The following is a 22,186-nucleotide window of genomic DNA, read 5'->3' as shown; positions in this document are numbered from 1 at the left end:
AACGGGAACCTGTACTTATAGAGTAGCCCAACCGGACAGAAAACAGAAAATCCAATTATATCACATACATTTCTTGAAAGAGTGGAAAAAGAACCTGTCAACCACCCATGCCAAAGTACTAGCCTGTCTGGTTCACGAGGACATAGAGAGCTTTGATTTAATTCCTTCTGAGCTATCTACTCAACACCAAAAAGATCTAAAAGATGAAGTAATTTCATTTCCCGATGCATTCTCAGAAAAAATAGGAAGAGTAAAAGGTACATACCACCACTATTGTAGAACACCTAAAGGTAAAGTGATACACTTAAAATCATATTGACTACTAGATGCCTGTTAACTGATAGTGATTGAGGATGTCAACAAAATGGTGAAAGGCAACATTATTGAGCCCTCCTCAAGTCCATGGTCCTCTCCTATCGTGTTGGTCACTAAACCTGACCATTCCTGGAGATTCTGTATAGACTTCCATCAAGTTAATGCCATATCGGACTTCGATGCCTATCCGATGCCACGCATCAATGATCTAATTGATAAACTCGGAGCAGCCACCATTCTATCTACCCTAGATTTAACCAAGGGATACTGTCAAGTTCCCATATATGGACCAGATAAGGAAAAGACTGCATTTTTAACACTGCTAGGATTATTCCAATTTAAAGTCCTCCTTTTCGGTCTACACGGTGCACCAGCCACTTTCCAATGCCTCATGGATCGAATCCTACAACCCTATTATGATTTCTTTGAAGCTTATATTGACAATATCATCATTTATAGTAAGACTTTGGAGGCCCATCTCTTCCATCTTTATAACATCACGAAAGTCCTCAGAAACACTGGCCTAACTGCTAATCCAGCTAAGTGCAGATTGGCCCAATCAGCCGTAAAATATCTTGGCTTCTTCGTAGGGAATAGGAATGAACAACCCCAACATCAGAAGGTAAAAGCCGTCTTAGATAGACAAACCCCAAGATCAAAAGAGATCTTAGAGCTTTTCTCAGGTTAATAGGATACTATCGTAGGTTTAAACCTAACTTTTCAGACAAAACAGCCCTTCTGACAGATAAACGTAAGAATGCCAAACCCCAGAAACTTCATTGGAATGACAAAGATGAGATATGTTAGAATACTTTGAAGCAGATGCTGTGTCAAAACCCAATCCTAAAGGTAATCGACTTCTCTAAGGAGTTTGTCTTACAGACAGATGTCTCGCTTACAGGGCTAAGAGCCATCCTGTCCCAGGTTTGCAATGGATTGGAACATCCCATATTATTCACAAGCCCAAAGCTGTTCCAATGTGAAACAATTTACTCTGTGTTGGAACTGGAGGACCTGGGCATCAAGTGGGCCATTATCCATCTTCGGTACTACCTATTGATTGATTGATTGTTTATTTGTATAGCGCCTATACACAATGTGTTTCAAAGCACTTCAAGGAGGGAGGGAACATGGGAGAATACAATTACATTCTTACAGGTCCTTGAAACAATTCAGAATTTGAAAATAACTATCAGAATCAGCCTGGCGACATTTCAGATAGTGCAGGGAACAATAAGGGAGAGGAGAGGAAGGAAAAAAAAGGAGACAAAACTAGCACTAACAGTACTATACCTGACAACAATTGATGTAGCACATGAATGGCAAGAAGAGGGGGAGGGGCACGGGGGGGGTGGAGAGAGGGGATAAGGAGAGGAACAAAACAAGCGACTATCATAAAAGGTCCAAATACGATTCAGAATAGTGCTGGTGGGTAGGGGGGAGTGGGAGTAGAAGACAAGGAGGGAAGGGGGAGACAGATAAGCTGTTATGAGAGATCAATGGACAAATGATAATAGTAAGTGCTAATGGACATAAAAAAGGGGGTGGGGGGAGGAGAGGGCAGGCGGTTGCCAAAGACAGTTGGCTACGATTACTATGCCTGATGGCAATTGAGGTAGTGCTGGGATTTAACAGGAGGAGGGAAAGAGTGGGAGGGAAGGGAGGGTGGGCAAAGGGGGAGGGGAGCAGAGAAACACTCATGGGGGTATGTGGGGGGCACATAAACATGGGGGTGGGTGGGGGCACAGAAATACTCATGGGGCACGGGGGGCATAGAAAAACTCACTGGGGCATGACAGGGGTGGGGCACAGAAACACTCACGGGGCATGGGGAGGGTGGGGGGCACAGAAACCCTAAACAGGGGCATGGGGGAGGGTGGGGGCACAAAAAAATCACGGGGGCATGGGGGTGGGCTCAGAAACATTCACAGGGGGCATGAGGGGGTAGGTGGCACAGAAACACACAGGGGCATGGTGGTGGGCGGGGGACATGAAACACTCACAGGGGTATGGGGTGGGTGGGGGCACAGAAACACTCATGGGGGAATGGGGTCGGTGGGGGGCAAAAACACTCACAGGGGTCAAGGGAGATTGTGGGGGGAACAGAAACACTCACAGGGGCATGGGAGTAGGAGGGGGCCACCAACATTATCACAGGGGTGGCAATGCAGAGTACCGTGGTGGACAGGGGTAGACAGGGCCTTAGTTGTGGGACTTAGATGGTGTGCCCGCTCCCACCTCCCGGTTGTGCTGATTGGCCTATCAAGGCCCAGCCAACCAATGGGAGGGGGGCAGGGAGTGCAGGCCAGGAAGAAGCATAAAACCCATCATGCAGAGAAACAGCCATCTTCCTACTCGCCGGTCAAGTGGCACAGCGAGTAGAGCGCTTGCTTTGACACCCGTGCAGAGCTTGCTAACACAGGTTCGAATCCCGGCAAGGCCAAACTCAACCTTTCATCCTTCCGAGGTCGATAAATGAGCACCACACACTGTGGGTAATAATAAGCAGCGCTCAGATACCTGAGGGTTTGTAGCGCTATATAAATGCCAAATTAGTAATCATTATTATTATTATTATCATTATCATCATCTTGGAAGGGCCGGCCTACAGTGGAAAAACTCAGACAAAAGGTAGAAAGTGCAGAAGTCTCGGAGGATGTGAAATGAAAAAGGATAGCTTTTCAAGCTATCAGCAGCCCGCCATCCATACAATTCAATTCAATTATTTTTTTTAAATGAAGATTGTCAGAATCGCACACGCCGCCATGCGCACGCCAACATTCAGGGCTTACCCTCCATCAGAGGATGATATTTTGGACGAAAGTTCACACTCATTACAGACCACTCACTCCTAGTTTGGATTTGCCAATGCAAAGACTCCAACCGTCTGGTAATGCAATGGTTTCTAGACCTACAACCTTATTGTTTCACTGTGGAACACCGAAAAGGAAAAGACCAGGGAAATGTAGATTTTCTTTCCCGGTTCCCCTGTGAAACAAATGTGGCTACATCGCATGGAGGAAAGGTATGTAAGAAACCCGAAGGTGCCTATCTAGCTAGTCCCCGGGGATCTGTCATCCAGGTGGCCAGGACACGGGCATTGCTATTGGATCCATTTCCTGGGGGTGGACCAGTGAGGGAGGATCACGTTGATGGGGGGTCCTTTGGGAGCAGGAGTGGGACACCGACGGGTGAGACGTGGTATTGCCATTCTTTCAATACCTTTTCCCCATCCTACCACATAGGAGATTCCAAAACACTGCCCCGCCCCACTTTTCCGACACAAACACTTTCGCACAACAGGAAAGACAACGGACTACTACCAGAGCCGTTTACCTAACATGTCCCAATACAAGGGGCAGCCAAAGTCAGGTAATTGACCTGAATCACACACACCTGACGGCCCTTTCCCTTCCCCACAGGAATAAGAGGAGCATGAGAACACAGGATGAGCAAGGCAGACCGAACGATGTGAGAGCTAACTCAGCACGGCAATTCAAGAGGAGGAGAAAGACGGCATAGACCAAGAGGGTGAGAAGGAGAGAAGCAACCTTGCCCTTTCCAACCAAGACTTGTGAAACCTCTGCAGAATGAATCATAAGTCTGCAAACAATATCCAGTGTGTGTTGCAGCAAATGTCAACGGTACACGAGACCCTCCTCCGCTGATTATCAAGCCGGGGAGAGATGCTTGTCTCTGTGGTACAAACCTTGACTAGAAGGAGAAAGAAAGCTAAGCGGTTCATCACAGCCGGTGAGTCAATGGGAGTGTTGCTAAGAACCCGAACTGTGTTGAACGAAAAGTAGCCAATGGCTAATTTGAACTTTGAAAAGTTTAAGGATACTATTGATGAAAAACCAGCAACAGAGGAGTCTGGCATCACACGAGTGCTCACGCAGGAAACTATTGGCAATTACCCGATGGTAGAGACTACCGCACCAGAAGGCCTTGAGAAGAGGTGAAAGTGGTCATAAAGGGGTCTTGTAAAATCCTCTGTACCGTTGAAGTCTTTGACCGACAAATGATTGTGAAGCAAAGGGAAGTGAACAATGTATTGACAGGAATGAACCCGGCCGAGGTATGTCCACAGTGAATTGTTAAAAAAATATTAAGATTTGTGAGTGCAAGAAATATTGGAAGACCGTGGGAAGTGAATTGTCCCCCCTTGTCATTTGGGTCCGAGCCCAGCCGAGGGGGATCCAGGGAGGAAAAGTCATCACCCAAAGTCCATTTGAAAAGGAACCCTTTGTTTGTTCGTTTGTTGTCAAATACATCAGGCCTCAAAGGCAAGAGACTTTTTTTTTTGGGGGGCGGGGGAATTGTTATTATGATTTTCAATAAGGAATACAAACTTTTTTTTTCTTTTTCCATCAACAGAAGCAACATGTATATTCCATTTGATCCCCAACCCCTCCCCGTAACCCTCGACCATAACACACAGACTAACATACCTGACAGTCCAATAAGACTCGAAAGCTAGCGGTTGAGACCATAAATAGACACCAAACGGAGTAAGAAAGCAACTAATCCTGGCATTGTAGGGTCTAAATACATTTGGTATACCCATCATCAGTCTCCATCAACACAATCGGCTCGGGGGGCCGTATATCAAGTCCCATAAATAATCTTAAAGTCTTAGGTTCTCCTCTCTTTCTCACAACAGAAAGGGACTCTACTCAGTCAAGAAACTTTCCATATTATCATTGATCATGGCGGTCAACTTGTTGTATGTGAAAATGTCCCACATTTTAATTAACGTTTCCTTCTTATTTGGGGTGATGCTATCTTTCCATTCCTGGGCTAGGGCTACTCTTCCAGCTCTCAACATTGCTTCCACCATTTTCAGGGAACCTAGAAGTTTCAGAGTCAACGGGTGGAATGCCTAGCAATATCTGCAGAGGGTACGGGGACGGGGCCAAGCTAGCCATGTCCTTGATCCAGCTAAGGACTTCTGACCAATATACCTGCACCCTTGGACACTCCCACCAAATGTGGTACCACGTTCCCTTCTGTCCACATTCCCTTGGGCATAGAGGGGAGGACCCCTTAAACATTTTAGAGAATCTTGCAGGAGGCAAGTGCCACGAGTGCAAGATCTTAAAGTTGTGTTCCTGGGCTGACGTATACAAGTTTCCTGCAAACATTAACTTATAAATGTTCACCCATGTAACCTCCGTTATCTCCTCCCCTGCCCTTGACTCCCAGATTTGTTTAGAGTTCTGCTTCCCCTCCAAATCAGCCGTAACCAAGACCCTATAAATCTTCCAGAGTGCACCCTTCCTCGTCATGGATTCACAGAGGATTTTTTCGAAGGGGGTAAGGAACGTGTGTTACCCCCCCAAGGCTTCTACAAGAGGTTCATACTCAATAAAGGAGCTCTCCATAAACAACTGGGCCGCCCTCTCCAGACCCCTGTCCGGCCATTGCAGGGTATTCCAGAGCCCTTGTTTGCGAGATCGAACGGAGGGCCCCACAGAGAGCTCAGGGGTGATGGTCATGAGGAAAGAAAGGTGCTGGCTTTGTTCTGCTTCCAAATCCCACATAGTACTGCAAGGGTCGGATGGGATCTGAGGTGGGGCAGTATCTCAGTGGGGCGTGCTCACAGGGGGTCCCTAACTTTCTTCAGGTGGGTGTGTGCATCTTCTATGTATGACCAGTAGGTCCCCATGCCATCCCTCAGGTGCTCAAATATAGCTTGTAGCTGCGCTGCCTTGTAGTATAACCTGAAGTCCGGGAGGCCGAACCCACAAAGTCTCTGGGAAGGGTCAATGTAGAGTACGTAACTCTAGGCTTTTTCGCTTCCCATATAAAATGGTTCACCATGGCTTGTAGTTTCAAAAAGAAGGGGTCTGGAAGGGGTGAGAGTAGGGCGGCGAACAGGTATAACAGACGGGGGAGAATGTTCATTTTCACTGACACTATCTGCCCGAACCACGAGAGGGTAAGGAGCACCCAACAGAGGAGATCTAGTCGTATTTTTTTCCAAGATCGGGGTATAGCTCACTTCTACTAAACTTGAGAGGTCACTGGGGAGGTGGATACCCAGGTACGGGGAGGATGAGTGTTCAACTCTCATTCCACAAACAGTATTTTTACCCGTGGTCACTGACCCCTCTGCTCCTATCAACATCACATTGGACTTGGCGAGGTTAATTTTCAAGCCTGGGAAACTACCAAAGATGCCCATCAGGTGTAGAAGTTCTGGGAGAGTTACCGACAGATTCGTTAGGTAGCAAAGGATATCGTCTGCAAAGAGAGAAAGTTTACCTTCTATCTCACCATAGTGAATCCCGGAAATTCCCTGGTTTTCCATAATGGCAATCGCCAGTGGCTCCATTGCCAGTGTGTACAACAGAGGGGAGATGGGGCAACCCTGCCTCTTTCCTCTAGAGAGGTGAAGGGGCGAGGAGAATGAGCCATTAAAGACCACCTTTGCCGTGGGGGGCTTGTAAAGAAGTCGATATCCACCGCCTAAAGTTAGTACCCAGGCCAATTTTCTGAAGCACCTTACCCATGTACTGCCACACAACCCGATCAAAGGCTTTTTCTGAGTCTATCGATATCAGTTGTGCTTCCAGCCCCCTATTCCTTGCCTCATGCATTAAATTAATGGACTTCCTTATGTTATCCGCACTCTGGCGCACCAGAATTAATCCCCCCTGATCCCCATGCACCAGTGACGTCATGCGACTGGCAAGTATTTTGTATTTGTAATTTTTCCCATTATTTTGACATCCGTATTCAACAGGGAAATGGGCCTGTAAGAGTGGCACTGGGCCAGGTCCTTCCCCCTCCTTTGGGATCACCACTATGCACGCCGCCAACACTGACTGAGGGAGGATCCCAGAGTCCAGTGCACTGTTGAACAGTTTTGCCATGAACGGCGCTAGGGTGGAACGGAACCTTTGATAAAAAGTCACTGTAAATCCATCAACCCCTAGGGTAGTGCCCCCCTTCATGCCACTAATTGTGTCAACCACTTCCTGGGCCGTGATGGGTGCTTCCAAGGGATCTGCTTTCTCCGCTGTGAGACGCCGGATTGGCAGGAAGTCTAAAAACCTGTCGACTTCTGATCCGTCCCCTTCGTATTAGAGGTATGACAATGCATTACTTACCGTAAAATCATTTCTGATGGTTGTATCTGCTTAGATTCACATGCTGTGCATAGGTCCGACATCCAGTGGTCACTGCGGAGTATTGCATTTTGTTTTTCGTAGTCGAAAAGGGGACGTCGACGAGGCGTGTCTGTAACACTATCCCTATAGTGACGTGCGGTGTACCCACAATCCCTCACGCGTCGAGGTCCCTCTGTTTGTATTTTTTCTGCCCTGAGGGAGCCTTTTAGACGTGAGTGAGTACAGAAAAGAGAGAGATATAAAAGGATGTCTATGTTCCTTCCATCCGAGCGGGGAGGAAGGGTGGGCGCATGTGAATCTAAGCAGATACAACCATCAGAAATGCTTTTACGGTAAGTAATGCATTGTCTTCTGATGTTTGTTAATCTGCTTAGAATCACATGCTGTGCATAGACTAGCGAGCAGTACCCGGAGTTGGAGGTGGGTTGTGAAAAGGAACAGTAGAGAAAAGGTGTCTTAATACTGCTTGTCCCACCTGGGAATCAGCTCTAGAGTGGGCATCTAGACAGTAATGTTTTGTAAATGTGTGTACAGAACTCCAGTTTGCCGCTTTGCAGATGGACTCAAGGGGAACATTTGCAATGAATGCTATGGATGCCCCAGTGCCACGAGTAGAGTGTGCTCTTGTCTGGAAGGGTAGTTCTCTCTTAGCAAGAGTATAACAGAGAGTGATGCATTGAACAATCCATCTAGATATAGTGGACTTTGATAAAGCATCTCCTTCTCTTCCTGCTGCCACCGAGACAAATAACTGATTAGTCTTTCTCAGTGGTCTAGTTCTTTCCATATAAAACATGACAGCTCTGCGCACATCAAGTGTATGCAGGCTCTTTTCTCCTAGATTTGAAGGATTTTGAAAGAACGTTGGTAGTTCTATTGACTGGTTGACATGGAATTTCGAGATGAATTTCGGTGCAAACCTTGGGTGTGTGCGTAGAACCACCTTATCTCTGTGAACCGTTACAAAGGGGTCTAGAACAGAAAGAGCCTGTAGTTGACTTACTCTCCTAATGGAGGTGATAGCTATTAGAAAAGCAGTCTTAAGAGTGAGGTCTTTAAGAGTTGCCTTGTGCATGGGTTCAAAGGGTGAACCCATGAGCCTGGTGAGTACCACATTTAGGTCTCAGCCGGGAGCTGGGTTTGCTATTGGAGGGTGTATCCTTTTTACCCCTTCCATGAAGGCTTTGATAACTGGGACTTTCCACCATGACACTTTGAGTTGGGAAGTGGTGTATGCAGAAAGTGCCGCTAGGTGGACTTTAATAGAATTGAATACTAGACCCGAGTCCAGCAAATGGGTCAGGTACAGGACAATTTGTGTGGGAGAGCAGTCAACTGGGTTGATGCTTCTTCCTCTACACCAGATGACAAATCTCTTCCATTTGCTAGAATAACAGTGACGAGTGTTAGGTTTTCTAGCTTCCCTGAGGATGTCCATGCACCTTTGTGGAAGTTGTAAATGTCCAAATTCTATGACCTCAGGAGCCAGGCTGCTAAGTTCAAGGTTTGGGGGCATGGATGCAGTGGCCTACCCTTGTCCTGTGACAGCATGTTGTAAGGGCATGGCAGTTTCACTGGTGGAGACAGAGACATCTCCATCAGATGAGTGAACCATGGTTGCCGGGCCCACATAGGGGCCACTAGTATCATGGTGGCTTGTTCCCGGTGCATCTTGTGCACAATCTTGTTGAGAAGGGGAGTCGGGGGAAAAAGCGTAAACAAATTTCCCTGACCATGGAATCGATAGACCGTTCCCCTTGGATTGGTTCTGAGGGTACCTGGAGGCGTAATCTTGGCATTGTGAGTTCTCCAGAGTTGCGAACAGGTCTATTTCTGGGAAACCCCACTGTGTGAAGACGTCGAAGACGATGTCTTCGTGTAACCGCCATTCGTACTCTGTGAGCAGGGGGAAATCTCTGCTGAGTTCGTCTGCTAGCAGATTGAGTTCCCCTGGTACATGTTGTGACAGTAGGAACATGTTGTGTCTGAGAGCCCACTTCCAGATGTTCTGGGACAGCTTGGACAGTCCTGGAGAGTGGGTTCCCCCTTGCTTGTTGAGGTAGTACATGGCTGTGGGTGCTGTCCGTGAGGACCATCACCGTCTTTCCTTGTAGGTGTTCCTGGAAGGCTTTCAGTGCCTTGAACACCGCCATTAACTCCAGTAGATTTATGTGCTTGGATGCTACGCTCGGAGTCCACACTCCGTGAGCAGTCTGATGGGATAGGTGAGCCCCCCCATCCTGTGAGGGGTGTGTCTGTGGTTAGAGTGGCTTCCACTGCGGGTGTGGCAAGAGGTTTCCCTATTAGCAGGTTTTCCTTTGTCCACCACCGTAGCGAGAGAACCAAGGCCTGCGAGACCACCACTAGATCGTCCCATTGTCCGCTGGCCTGACACCACTGGCTGTTGAGCCACTCTTGCATTGGGCGCATGCGCAGGAGCGCGTGAGGTACCAAATAAATACATGACGCCATCATTCTTAGCAAGCGCATTGCTTTGCGTACCGTCACCTCTCGACCTGCCACATATTGGGGGATCTGAAACAGCATGTTTTGGACCCTCTCATTGGAGGGGAAGACGAGGCCGTCTTTTGTTCGAATTAGAGCCCCTAGGAATTGTTTGATCTGGCTGGGGTCTAAGCTGGACTTCTTCTCGTTGATGGAGAAGCCCAGTTGGAACAAAAGGTCTACAGTCTTTTGGGTATTGGAGAAGCATGTTTCGTAAGAATCCCCTGTTATGAGCCAATCGTCGAGATAAGGGTATACTGGGATGGACAACCTGCGCAGATGGGCCGCTGCCACTGCCAGTACTTTCCTGAATACCCTTGGTGCTGATGCTATCCCGAAGGGTAGCACTCTGAACCGGTAGTGTTTGTTCTCTATCATGAACCTGAGGTATTTTCTGTGCGCTGGCAACATTAAAATATGAAAGTATGCATTTTTCATGTCCAGTGTTGTCATGTAATCCCCTTGTGATAGCAAGGGGATTACTTCCTGTAAGGTTACCATGCAAAACTTTTGGGGTTTGACAAATTTGTTCGCTGGGCGCAGATCTAATACAGGGCGCATGGTTAGGTCCTTTTTGGGTACAAGGAAGTACACTGAATAAATACCTTCCGTTACCTGAGATAGAGGCACGACCTCTATAGCTCCCTTTTCCAGTAGCTGTTCCACTTCCTGTAGAAGGATGGCGAGGTGTTCTGGTGTCATGCGTCGTCCCCGTGGGGGTTTGTATGTTGGGGAACTGTTGAATTCTATACAGTAGCCGCGGGCTATGGTTGATAGTACCCAACTGTCTGATGTTATTCCCTCCCATGCTGGAAGAAACGATGTTAACCGGCCCCCGACCGGCGATGCATGGGAGGGGACCCGAATCTTCAGGTCATTTGCTGTTATTGGCCTGGGACCCTCTAGGGGTAGAGGCCCGACCTCTCTCCTTGCCACAGCGTTGGCCTCTCTGATTGTACTGGCCACTATTACCCTGGTTAGAGGACCAGTTGTTGGCAGAGTATTATTGTTGTTGATTCTGCTGCTGGGGTTGGCCACGAAAAAAGGGCTTATTGCCATAGCCGCGTCTGTTAGGGGGCCTAGAAATCTGGTCAAGGGTCTTGATAGTGTCAAACTCCTTTTTAGCATTTTCTAGGGCCTCATCAAATGCCTTACCAAAGAGATAGGTATCCTCTATAGGTTTGTTGATCAGGGAAGCCTGTGTTTCAGGTTTAAACCCCGGATTGCACAGCCAGACATGGCGTTTGAGGAGTATCCCTTGGACTAGGGAACGCCCAGCAGTCTCTGCAGCATCTAAAGTGTTTTTAACAATGCTTTGGTTCACTAGTGTCCCTTCTGTGATTGTGGCCAGAAGGCGTGTACGCAGGGGTTCTGGTGCCTCTTCAGCGTCGCTACGTAGCTTGCTCCACTGTGCGTCTGCGTAGCTTGCTAGTAAAGAGTTGTTATTAGCCATCCTTGCTGAGAAAGCAGCGGAAACTGTGATTCTTTTCCCCAGGGCATACAGCTTTTTCCCCTCCATGTCTGGAGGTGCCTCGCTGGTGGACAGTAGCACCCCTGCCCTCTTCCTTGTATTAGTTACCACTAGGGAGTCTGGTACGGAGTGGCCCCTGACGTACAAAGGGTCAGAAGGAGATGGACTGAAGAGTTTTTCTATTCGAGGGTTGACCCCTCTGACCAACGCAGGAGTGGATAGAGAAGGGGCGATTCTTCTTTTTACTGAAGCAAGGAGTGGAATGGTTTGACTGACAGGGGGTTTCTCCTTAATTACTTTTCCCACAAAGTCAATGTCAGGAGAGGTCTCCCCTGTGTCTAATTCGAAATGCGCTGCTGCTTTGCGCAACAGTGCATTAAACGTAGGATGGTCATCTATAGGAGATGTGTTCCTAATAGGCGAGTCTTTGGGAGGAGATAGGGTTATGGCATCAGGGTCAGAGTACGCTGATGGGGACTGCCAGGGGTGTGAGGAAACTACCTCTAGTTCTTCTCCGAAGCCCCCTGCACCTGTATCTGGATCTTCTTGAAAACCCTCCTCCTGTAGGTTTCGTTCTTCCTCTACACCCAAAAATTCATCCTCTTCCTGAAAATGTTGTTCCTCTTCAGCGAGGTCATACACATCTAATTCCTCATGTGAAGGATTAAACAGCCTAGGAAATTTGACCCTGGGGTCCTCCTGGGGTCCTTCTCTTGGTCTTTTGGGTGTTGTAAAATAAATCTTTCCATTTTCTCCATACAGAATTGGAGTCTCTCCAGAGTTTCATGGGGTACCCCTGAGTAGTCTAAAGGGGGGGTAGAGGGGGGGGAATTAGTGTTTTCTGCCTGGAAACGCTTTGACCTCTCCCACAACGTCGAAGAAAGGTTTCTGTGACCGTCTGAAAAGCCTTCCGGTAGGCCAGGAGTCCCTCTAGATGAAGGGGGCAGTTCCTGGCTCCCCTTCGGCTTTTTCGGCGTGTCTTTAACCCTTTGCGCGGTATTCAACGTGTCTTTGGTCGTCCGCTTATGGGTATTGGCGGAAACCATCCTCGCTAGGCTCTCGACAAGTAAATTGTCTGTGGAGGTTTCTGGTCTCGACGTTACGGGCGTTGAGTGTTGTACTGCGACGGGCGCTCTTACATGGAGCGTTACGTCGGATGGTTTTGGGGTAGCGCCTTTATCTGTGGAAAGCCCAGTCGCTGGTGGCGGCTGCGTTTGCGAGTGGGGCTTTAGACTCTTACGGTCTGAGGTAGACGCCGGGGTGCCCTGCGTCTCCTTCGGTGCTGATGGATTCTTCGTCTTCGAGGAAGAAGAGCCGTGGGTTGTGTGCTTATGGGAGTCTTTTGTGCGTCCTTGTCGGCGGGGGGTGTTCATCCCCATAAGCAGGGCGTGAGCCGAGCCCGTCGGGGCCGGGGACGGACGTCGAGGAGCGTGAGCGCTCCCTCGAGAGGTTTAAGACTTCCGCAACGGAGGTCGTGTTATCACCTTCCTCGTCACTTTCCGCGGCGGCGGGTGAGGAATCGGACTTCGACATGGCGTAGGCCGCCCACCTCTTGACTCTACGTTCTTTTAGAGTTTTGGGTTTTAAAAGTTGACAAGCCGCGCAGCCATCTTCTTTATGATCGAGGGGCAAGCAACGATTACAGCGTTTATGCTTGTCCTTCCAGGTCTACTTGCCCTTGCAGCGCGGGCAAAACCTAAAGGGTGTCCTCTCCATAGCTGAGGCAATAATTTGTGGTGATAACAACCGCGAGGGAAAGGGAAGGGAAAAGGAAAGGCATTCTCGAAGAGAAACAAGATAGTTCCACCCCCACTCTCCCTACTGTATGTTGGCCGGCGAGGCCAGGCCACGTGTTCGGCAGCGCCGAAGGATCTCCTCCGTCTCGTCTCCTCCGTCGAAGATCTTGTTCGGCGGAGAAACAGCTTCGCAGCTCCATCGAGGGGAGGGATCTATGTGTTAATGTAATAAGTCAGGACCAAGGTCCAGAAAATATGTTTTGCAATGTCTCTCGAGGAGCCCCGCGTAAAGGCGACCAAAAGCTGGGCGGAAAAAAACAATCTGAGGGACCTAGACGCGTGAAGGATTGTGGGTACACCGCACGTCACTATAGGGATAGTGTTACAGACACGCCTTGTCGACATCCCCTTTGCGACTACGAAAAACAAAATGCAATACTTTGCAGTGACCAATGGATGTCGGACCTATGCACAGCATGTGATGCTAAGCAGATTAACAAACATCAGAAAGAGTGTTTCGTGATATAACCAAAACTCCTCAGCTATTTGGGGGTCTTCAAGCAGCTATTTGGGGGTCTTCAAGCAATTTTTCACCTCCCTTTGAGCAAATGACGTCCACCCTTCTGCTGCTTCTCTGATCTCTCAGCCTCCATGCCAGAATTTTATTGGACTTTTCACCGTTTTCCATATATTTTTGTTTAAAAAAGGAGAGTTTCCTCTCGGTTTGGCCGTCCATGAGGGCTTTCAACTTATTTCTATATTCTTGCAATTTAGCCCATTGTCCCGGGAACATTTGGGTTTTCAATGTCCAGCCTAGTTGAATGGATTCAATCTTCTTTCAGAGGTCCCTCTCCTTGCGCTCTCTTTCCCTCTTTCTCCTTGCATGCGTCCCTATCAGGATACCCCTTGTAGTGGCCTTAAATGCCTCCCAAACCCCTGTGGCCCCCGACCTCCCCATTGTCGTTGATCTCGAAAAAAGTTATAATCACTTTCAAAAGGGACTGGGCTAGTTCTTTATCCCTCAGCAGCTGGTCGTTGCATGACCACTGGCCGTTGTGCTCCACCCCGTGGGGAACCCCCATTTGGACCATCACCAGGTCGTGGTCAGGCCACAGAATTACCTCCACAGCGGATTTCGTCAAGCGCTCCCTTAGGGGGGATTCTACCAGTATGTAATCTATCCTTGAGAAGGCTTTATGGACTTATGAGTAGTATGTATAAAGTGGGTTCCAGCCCTGTTCCCTTGTGTGCGAGTCTGCTACTCCCAGTTCCATGTTAACTCTTTGGAAACGCTCGGAACACCTCCATTGTGCTCGAGTTACCGTGCCGGGGTCCAATCTCTTTCTGTCGCTTTCGGGGTATATGACCATGTTAAAATCCCCTCCTATTATTAATGAATCTTCCGCAAAGGCTTGGATTTTACACTTAACCGAGCCCCAGTACTGGTCCTGTGCTTCATTTGGGCAGTAAACTGAAACCACCGTTAGAGGTCATCCGCTTATCTCCCCCTTAACCATGAGAAACCGACCCTCTGGATCCTTAGACTGCACCTTGATTACAAAGTGTAATCTAGTGGATATCAACAGAGCCACTGCTTTAGGCGTGATTGGGCCTGAAGCATGGAGCACTTCCCCCAAGGATCTTGCTTTCAGAGATGGTTCCTTCCCTCTTTGCGAGTGGGTTTCCTGTAAAAACAGTTTGGCTTCAGCTTAATGAATTCTCGATTCGTTAAGGATCTTTTGTGTGGGGAGTTCAGACCTCTCACATTAAGAAAACCCAACGCCAGTGTACTTATGGTGTCAGCCATCTGGGGGGCGTAGTTTGCTCTCTAACCTCTCAGGATTGGCAATATGATACTAACTTACCTCGGGATATGATCCCTGGTGCCTTACTAGCTGCAACAAAACTCCAGTCTGGACGGACTTAGAGCTTGGTAGCCTAAAAAACTCAAACTTCCCTTAAAAAAACAACAATCTCCCCAACTTCCTCCCCTCACCTCCCCCGCCCCTTGGCGCCTGGAATACTTGCAACATTTATCTTGTAGCTGGACCAGGCCACTCTCTCCTGCCCCGCCCTCGGGCCTGTTCAATGTCAATAGACTCCTCTAAGCCTCCCTCAGCTAGCCCGCACTCAATAAATGTATTCCAACCCCCCCCCACCCCTGGCATTAACATAGCCAACAATGAATTCACTCAAAGGCTACTGTTTCTCACACAGAGCTTGGTTCTGTTGTCTCTACCATTGACCTTCAAGTGCTAAGGGGGGCTTGCGACAGAAACACCAGGTTCAATTTCTTAAACTTCCTGTGACCCCGGACACAGCGTCTGTCCACAAATCCATTAGTCCTTTGGTATTCAGACAGTTCCTTCCCTCGAGGCTCTGGTGCGGCGGTCGAGGCGGTCTCGCCCAACACTTCCTGTGTCACTCTCTGAATATTGTCTTCTGTTACGAGGTTGTATTTATATCCCTCGTAGTCAAAGGCAAGGGAAAAGGGGAATCACCAACTGTAACAGACTCCCTTAACATTGAGCCACTTTGTCAGGGGGCCACAAAGCCTCCTCCTGGCAAGGGTGAAGGTCGTGAGATCTTGATACACCACTATTTGGGACTCCCACTCTACCGGGACCCTCTTTCTTGCCTGTTCCAAAATCTTTGTCTTCTCAGAGAAGTAGTGGAACCTTGGCAGGATTGAACTTGGTCCCCTGGAGCTCCCTCCCTCTCTATGGGCTTGGTCTATGGTGGGTTTGTTGACGTTTTCTTCGTTGAACAGCTTGCTGACCACTGCATTTATGGCTCTAACGAGGTCACTCTGGGTGTCTTCCTCGCGGTCCGGAAAAAACAAAACATCTCAAATTGTTGTGCCATGCACCATTTTCAAAATCATCCATTCTTAGTGTGCATTTGTCCTCTCTCCTTTACAGTTCCGAGAGTCTCATTTCAAATTGAGTTTCCAGTAGGTCCACAGTGGTTTGGTTGGCTTCTAGGCCTTGTATACGGCCGTCCATAGTGTCAACCTTTTTATCCAGGCCATCCAGCCTCTTTCCTATGTCGGCCCTAAAGCCCCTAATTCCCTCAAGAAGAGCCGCCATCCCTTTGCTCATCGACTGAGTCTCCTCTGCGGCGGTCGCAGATGTGGCTCACATGGTTGGCTGGGTTGGAGTAGGGACCTGGTCATGTCTGAATTTTTGGAGGGGCGGCAGCCAGTTCATGGGCGGCCGTAGAGAGTTAGAGCTCCCGGAGTTCACGATAATGGACACGCCTGAGGGAGCGCTCTAGAGTGTGATACCAATAGGTCCCCCGGTCCTCTTCTTCGTGGGTCTCTGGAAAGCTTGAGAGCCGGGACTTCGGGTTTACAGGTCCCAATGTTCCGTGGGGAGGAGGGTGGGGGCTCAGTGCTGCGAGAGTGGAAGTGTGGGGCAGGGCGGCATCAACCTCTATCGGTACTCGGGGGAGGGGGGATCCACCAACTGGTACGCTCTATTGCAAGTACACATCCCCAAGGGGCTTCAGCCACCCCCCCAAGGGCACCACACGCTCTCTTCGGGGGAGTCAGAGAATGTTGAGAAATCACTACGATTACCCTTGGTCCTCCGCCTTCTTCTCGATGCCTGCGCTGCGTCGGCGAGATTCCAGACCAGGGCAAAGTGGGTTGCAGTTGTGCCAGGGTCTCGGGTGCCTCCCAGCAGGGCCTGAAAGTAAAGGTTATATCTTCGGGCGTGGTGGTCAGTGAGAGTTACTGGGGGTCACTCACCGGATGCTGAGGGGGTACGGGGGCATGCTCATCCCATGCAGAGGCTGCGCATTTTCGTGGTGTTCTCCATATGTCCAGGGGGAAAAACAGAAAGACATCAACCCCCTTGATCCAGGGGGGCACTCAAGAAATGTTTCTTTAACCCCTATCCCAGAGGGGGCAGGCATACAATAGTCCAGTAGGACTCCTACTCCCTAGGGGGGGGGGGGGGGATCACCCATTCGCCCCCACCTGTGCAGCCAAGGCAAGGGAGCAGTCTGCCTCTCGGCATGGCCATGCCAAGGGACAAGGGCTCCTGCTATTGTTGTTGCATCAGGCGGGGGCATCTCCATGTGTTGTATTTCAATTGGATGCTCAGGAGCACCGCCTCTCTTTCCATCGGTTGCTACGGCGTCTACGGCAGCAATTCCCCTCCCCCACCCCCAGGCAGGCTGCTGCACACTGTTCACCGGGTCCTCGCTGCAGTGGGAGTATCACTGTGCCAAGCACTCTGGAGCGGGGGAGAGAGCCCAGCACCCACTCCTCCGGGAGGCTCCAGGGTGATTCTAGGGCCTGAGGGTGCAGGGGCGCGCTGGCAGGTACCTGAAGATTGATGAGGGTGGGAGCCCCTGTCGCTGCCTCGGCTCCTCCGGTGGGTTGGTCACAGGAGTCCACCACCACATCGCCATGCTGCCAATGGCTCCGCTGTGGGTCTCCACACTATCTGCTACAGCCTGGTTCCCCCCAGATCCTCCCATGTCCCAGTTCCCAGGAGGGGAAAAAGGGGGTGTGATCTGGCATCCTGGCTTCCTTCTCCACGAACAGCGTGGTCCACCAGCTGCAGCTCCGCAGAGGGCCATTTCAAGCCAGCCTACTTTCCCTTTCTTTGTCTGGAGCTCCACCTCAGCTCCAGCATACGGCTCTCCCCGGCGCCGACCGCAACTCGAATATCTTGGGACTCCGGTCACTCAGCTTCAAGGGAGTCAGACTGGCGGTGGCGGGTCCACCAGAGTCTCACGCACCCTGAGAGGCTGGGGGGGCAGGGGAACAGCTAAAATAGGGGCTTTGTTGGGGGGCTCAATCCACACTTCAGCCCTTGGTCACGGAGTGAGTCGCAGAGGCTACCTCATCTCAGCACCTGCTGGTAGCCTCCGCAAGAGAATTTCTATTGAAAAGAGACAACCACAAAGGACTTGATAGCTGGTACGGAACTGTCAGCATGTGCTGGGAAAGCTCAAACGTTTGTGGTGCTCAGGAGGTCCACTTTGTCCCGTGCTCAAAACGTGGGGAAAGGAGATCCCTGGCAATCACATCCTGACTTATTATTTGTGAACACTTCATTCTTTATTGAAAACCCTATCCCACACTCTTTCTGTAAGTAGTTGTAAGGATTTGCCAATTGTTTTCTTTTAGTGTAGGCCTTTTAGGACTGACTTAGATGGTCGAAGCTTGCTCCCACCTAAGATTTATGTTTAGGTTAGGCTTTTTTCCACCCTGCATTTACAGTTTAATAAACACCCTTTTACTGTGATCACTTGTGTCTGTCTTTATTGTAGCCACCATGAGTTCCTTACAGTATCCACGAAGTGCGCTCATTCAAGCTCCTATCTTGTTAACACAATTCAGGAAAAGATTTGGTTGTTGCAAACTAGCATCACACAGAAAAGCAAGTAATAAGATATGGCTATACGAAGTGCAAGTAATTCAAAGCATGCTTAGGTGAGCTATCATTCACTGCATGGAGAAAGAGCTCAGCATATAGGAGTAACATTGGTGTCAAATATGTTCACCGATTGTAGGAAAACGCCAAAGAAGTAACATATTCAGACACAAAAGATGTAATAGGTTGATACGCTGACCATTTTGCTTCTTTGCAACCCCCATTCACCAATTCTTTGAGCTCTCTCCTGGGTCTGTAGACAATGTCTCTCCAGAGGTTTTGGACAACCTCTTATATCTGCTCTAGTTAATCTAGCCAATACTGAATTATGGAAGTCACTGTCCAAAATTTCTGTAAGAGTCACAGGCTGCAGACCAGTGCACTAAACTGAAATCTTACGGAATGCAAGTATAATTATTCAATTTCGCACTATTAACAACAGCTTACTTAACAATGTTTGACAGTACCAAGTTCCGACACCAAGAAGAGCTACCATTTGGAAGCAGCAGAGAGTGGTTAAAAAGAAACACTTTCACAGGACGAAATTATTTTGGCAGTGATAAACAGAGTTCTTTGCAGATTTCACAAAAATATCTGGTGAAAATTTGCATCTGTACGTCTCTAAATCAATACTAATATAAAAATCAAGGAACAAAAAGACAGAGAATGGGAAATTCCATTGATCTGAAGGCACCTACCTAAGACTCCATACTCCGACAGGGAACTGTTGCACACTGTGTAGGGAGCTTGGTTTGGCCAAAGATGGTTCATTGGTACACACGTTCTTCTATCCACATCTTGGTCATGAAGAACATGATGACGATGGCTGTAAAAATGTAGAGAAAAGAGTTGGCTATAGATATACACAGAACATGGTTGCAAATATACACTCACAGAAACAGCTGCCTTTAATTTGATCACTCAAAAGGAGGTAGGCACAATGTCCTCCATTTGCATGGAGGATTTTAGGTAGAGAGGAGATGGTTGCACAAAGAAGCGTGGAAGGCATTCTGGTCTGGAGAACATAAGGAAACCAGTAAAGTCTGAGAGATCAGCATGAGAGGCACAGGTGTTGAAGAATAGTGAGCTATTGCTGAGAAGAGGAAAACATAGTTAATCTTCTTTCTATGAACACTCCTCCCACATATTACTAATCTGGGTAGATGCTCCCAGCCCCAAGCTGTTCTTGAAAAATGTAAGCAGAGGAGCTCTCACACTCCTCTACTCTGGACATGATGTCAACAAAACATATATAGCACACATTACGCCCACTCTTCTGTTCTCACATTTCCCCCCATTCTCTGCTGCCAAGGGAATAATTACTAGGTAGACTTTAAGGCATACAACTGCAATACCAATCAAGATTCTACATAGCGTTTCGGAACTTCAACCAAATCTCTTTTTTAAAATATATTTTTCTCCTCCTCCTCCCAAGTTAACAAATCAGGCATCAAGTACAGTGTCTTCTTACTACTTCACATATACCTATACCTCACGTTCAGAAGTGGGGTAGTCCAGGAGGGTGATGAAGAATACGTGGGAGGAGAATCTATAGAAAGAACATTATCGGTGAACAATTTTCCCTTCAATGTTTTGCATTCTCCCACAGATTCCTCATCTGGATAGATTCCAAAAGCAGTGAGAGCACTGAAGGTTGGGCAAAATTAGAGTAAAGTGCTTAGCAAAGGTGTGCAAGCATGACCATGTTGCAGATTGACAACCATGTTGCAGCTTGACAGATTTCCTTCAGGGGAACTCCCCTCTGCAATGCAAAAGAGGCAACCACTCCTCTGGCGGCGGAGGTAGCCCGAAGCACAGATGGGACCTCCTGAGATTTCTCATACAACTCAGTTATGCATAAGAAAATCCATCATGACAGTCTCCTTATTAACTGCATGTCCCAATCATGCCTGCAAAAAAGACAAATACAGCTGATCTTCCCGCCAAAAGGAGCAGTCCTGGCTTTATAAAAACTGAGTGTTCTTATTTTGGTCCAAGCTATGGAGCCTGTGCTCCTTCTTTGAGGGTAGAGCCAGACAGGCAGCTCAATCCTCTGGTTAACATCAAATTCTACATTCGAAGATGGTTTAACTTCGGGCGCTGCTGAGCAGCAATGATAATGGTGGTCTGAGCATGAGCTCCGGCCTGGTAACATACTGACAATAATATCCTTCATTGTGCAACTTGTGAGCTGCAGAGGTGGGGAGAAGTGTTACATTAGTTCTTCTGCAGCTGCTGCCTGACTCCAGTGAGAAGTGCAGTGCTGGGAGAGCCGTGGTCTGCTTATCAACTTCAGCGGCAGGCGCGGGTGTCTGCGTCCTGCTGCAGTGTTCCTGCTTTATTCAGATGCTTATTATTATTATTATTATTATGCTGTCTGCGGCAGCCCGCAGCCTGTGTGGGGGAGGGGCCCGACTCCATAGTTGATCATGCCGACATTAGCGCAGGCTCTCCCTCGGGCCTGGCACAGATCACTGCCTGCCTCCCTGTGCGCACTGAATTAACCTCCTGAGGTGGTGCATCTATACTACACACCATCGGTTGACTGTTTGATGGGCACAACCCATTCCCTTTTTGGGTGGTGAGGCTGTAGCCCCTCGCTAAGGTGCGGCTCGCCCAGCTGTCACATTAGCCCCCTGTGCCATCATACATCTTGCAGACGGGGGCCATGAACAGTGGGGGTGCTGAGTGCCCTCATTTCTGCATGATGAGAGAAACCTGAAGGTGTTTTACGTGCTCGTCCCCGGGGATCTGTCATCCAGGTGGCCAGGACACATCCATTGCTATTGGATTCAGTTCCTGGGGATGGACCAGTGCGGGAGGATAACCCGGATGGGGGGTACTAAAGGAGTGGCAGTGGGACACCGACAGGTGAGACACGGTACCCCCTTCATTATAACACCTTTTCCCATCCTACCCCGTAGGATATTCAGAAGCTCTATCCCCAACTCCCTTTTACTGACACAAACACTTTTTTACACCACAAAAGACAACAGACTAACACCAGGGCCATTTACCTGACATGTCCCACCGAAAGGATCAGGCAGAATCAGGTATTTTACAATAACCACACACACCTGACAGCCCTTTCCCTTCCCAACAGGGATAAAAGGTGGAGCATGAGAGCACGCTTTGAGCAAGGCAAATCGCACAAGGAGGCAGCTCTTTCAGGACGGCAGTTCAAGAGGAGGAGAAAGGCAGCGAGAACCGAAAAGACGACAAGGAAGTCCAGCGAAGCCTCCGCAAAAGGAATCATAAGCCCAGGAACAAGAGCCAGCGTGTGGTGTAACAGATGTAAACGGTGCACGGAGCCCTCCTACACTGATAACCAAGCCAGGGAGAGGCGCTTGCTACCACGGTACCGTCCTTGACTCCAGAGACAAGAAATACCAAGCGGTTCATCAAAGCCGGTGAGTCGTAGGAAGAATCAATAGTAAACTGGACTTTATTGAACGAGGGTTGCAAATGGCAACATAATGTAAATCAAAGGAACAAAAGACCTTGTGTGTTACAGAACTGTTAAAACCCAGGGAGAGACCAGCTGCAGAGTGGTCCGGCACCACGTGGGCGCTCATTCGAAAGACTGGCAGGTCCCCTTTTGGTGAAACTACCGATACCATAAGGCCCTGGGAG

At 48.8% G+C, this 22,186-nt stretch overlaps 1 protein-coding gene across 9 annotated transcripts in view; it reads right to left on the bottom strand.

The window, feature by feature from the left end:
- The window catches only part of OGDHL (oxoglutarate dehydrogenase L), a 2,607,259-nt gene that overhangs the window by 826,117 nt on the left and 1,758,956 nt on the right, over positions 1 to 22,186 (bottom strand). For all 9 annotated transcript variants that reach the window (XM_069610806.1, XM_069610810.1, XM_069610809.1 and 6 more), the window contains one exon: positions 19,252 to 19,379. In XM_069610806.1, the coding sequence (XP_069466907.1) occupies positions 19,252 to 19,379 (128 nt within the window). The remainder of the gene's footprint in view (positions 1 to 19,251; positions 19,380 to 22,186) is intronic.

The sequence above is a fragment of the Ambystoma mexicanum genome, chromosome 8 (assembly GCF_040938575.1).
Source record: "Ambystoma mexicanum isolate Mex_15411 chromosome 8, UKY_AmexF1_1, whole genome shotgun sequence".
In the NCBI taxonomy this organism is placed as follows: Eukaryota; Metazoa; Chordata; class Amphibia; order Caudata; family Ambystomatidae; genus Ambystoma; species Ambystoma mexicanum.
Note: the sequence above shows the minus strand (reverse complement) of the source record. Positions and strands in the feature narration are given on the sequence as shown.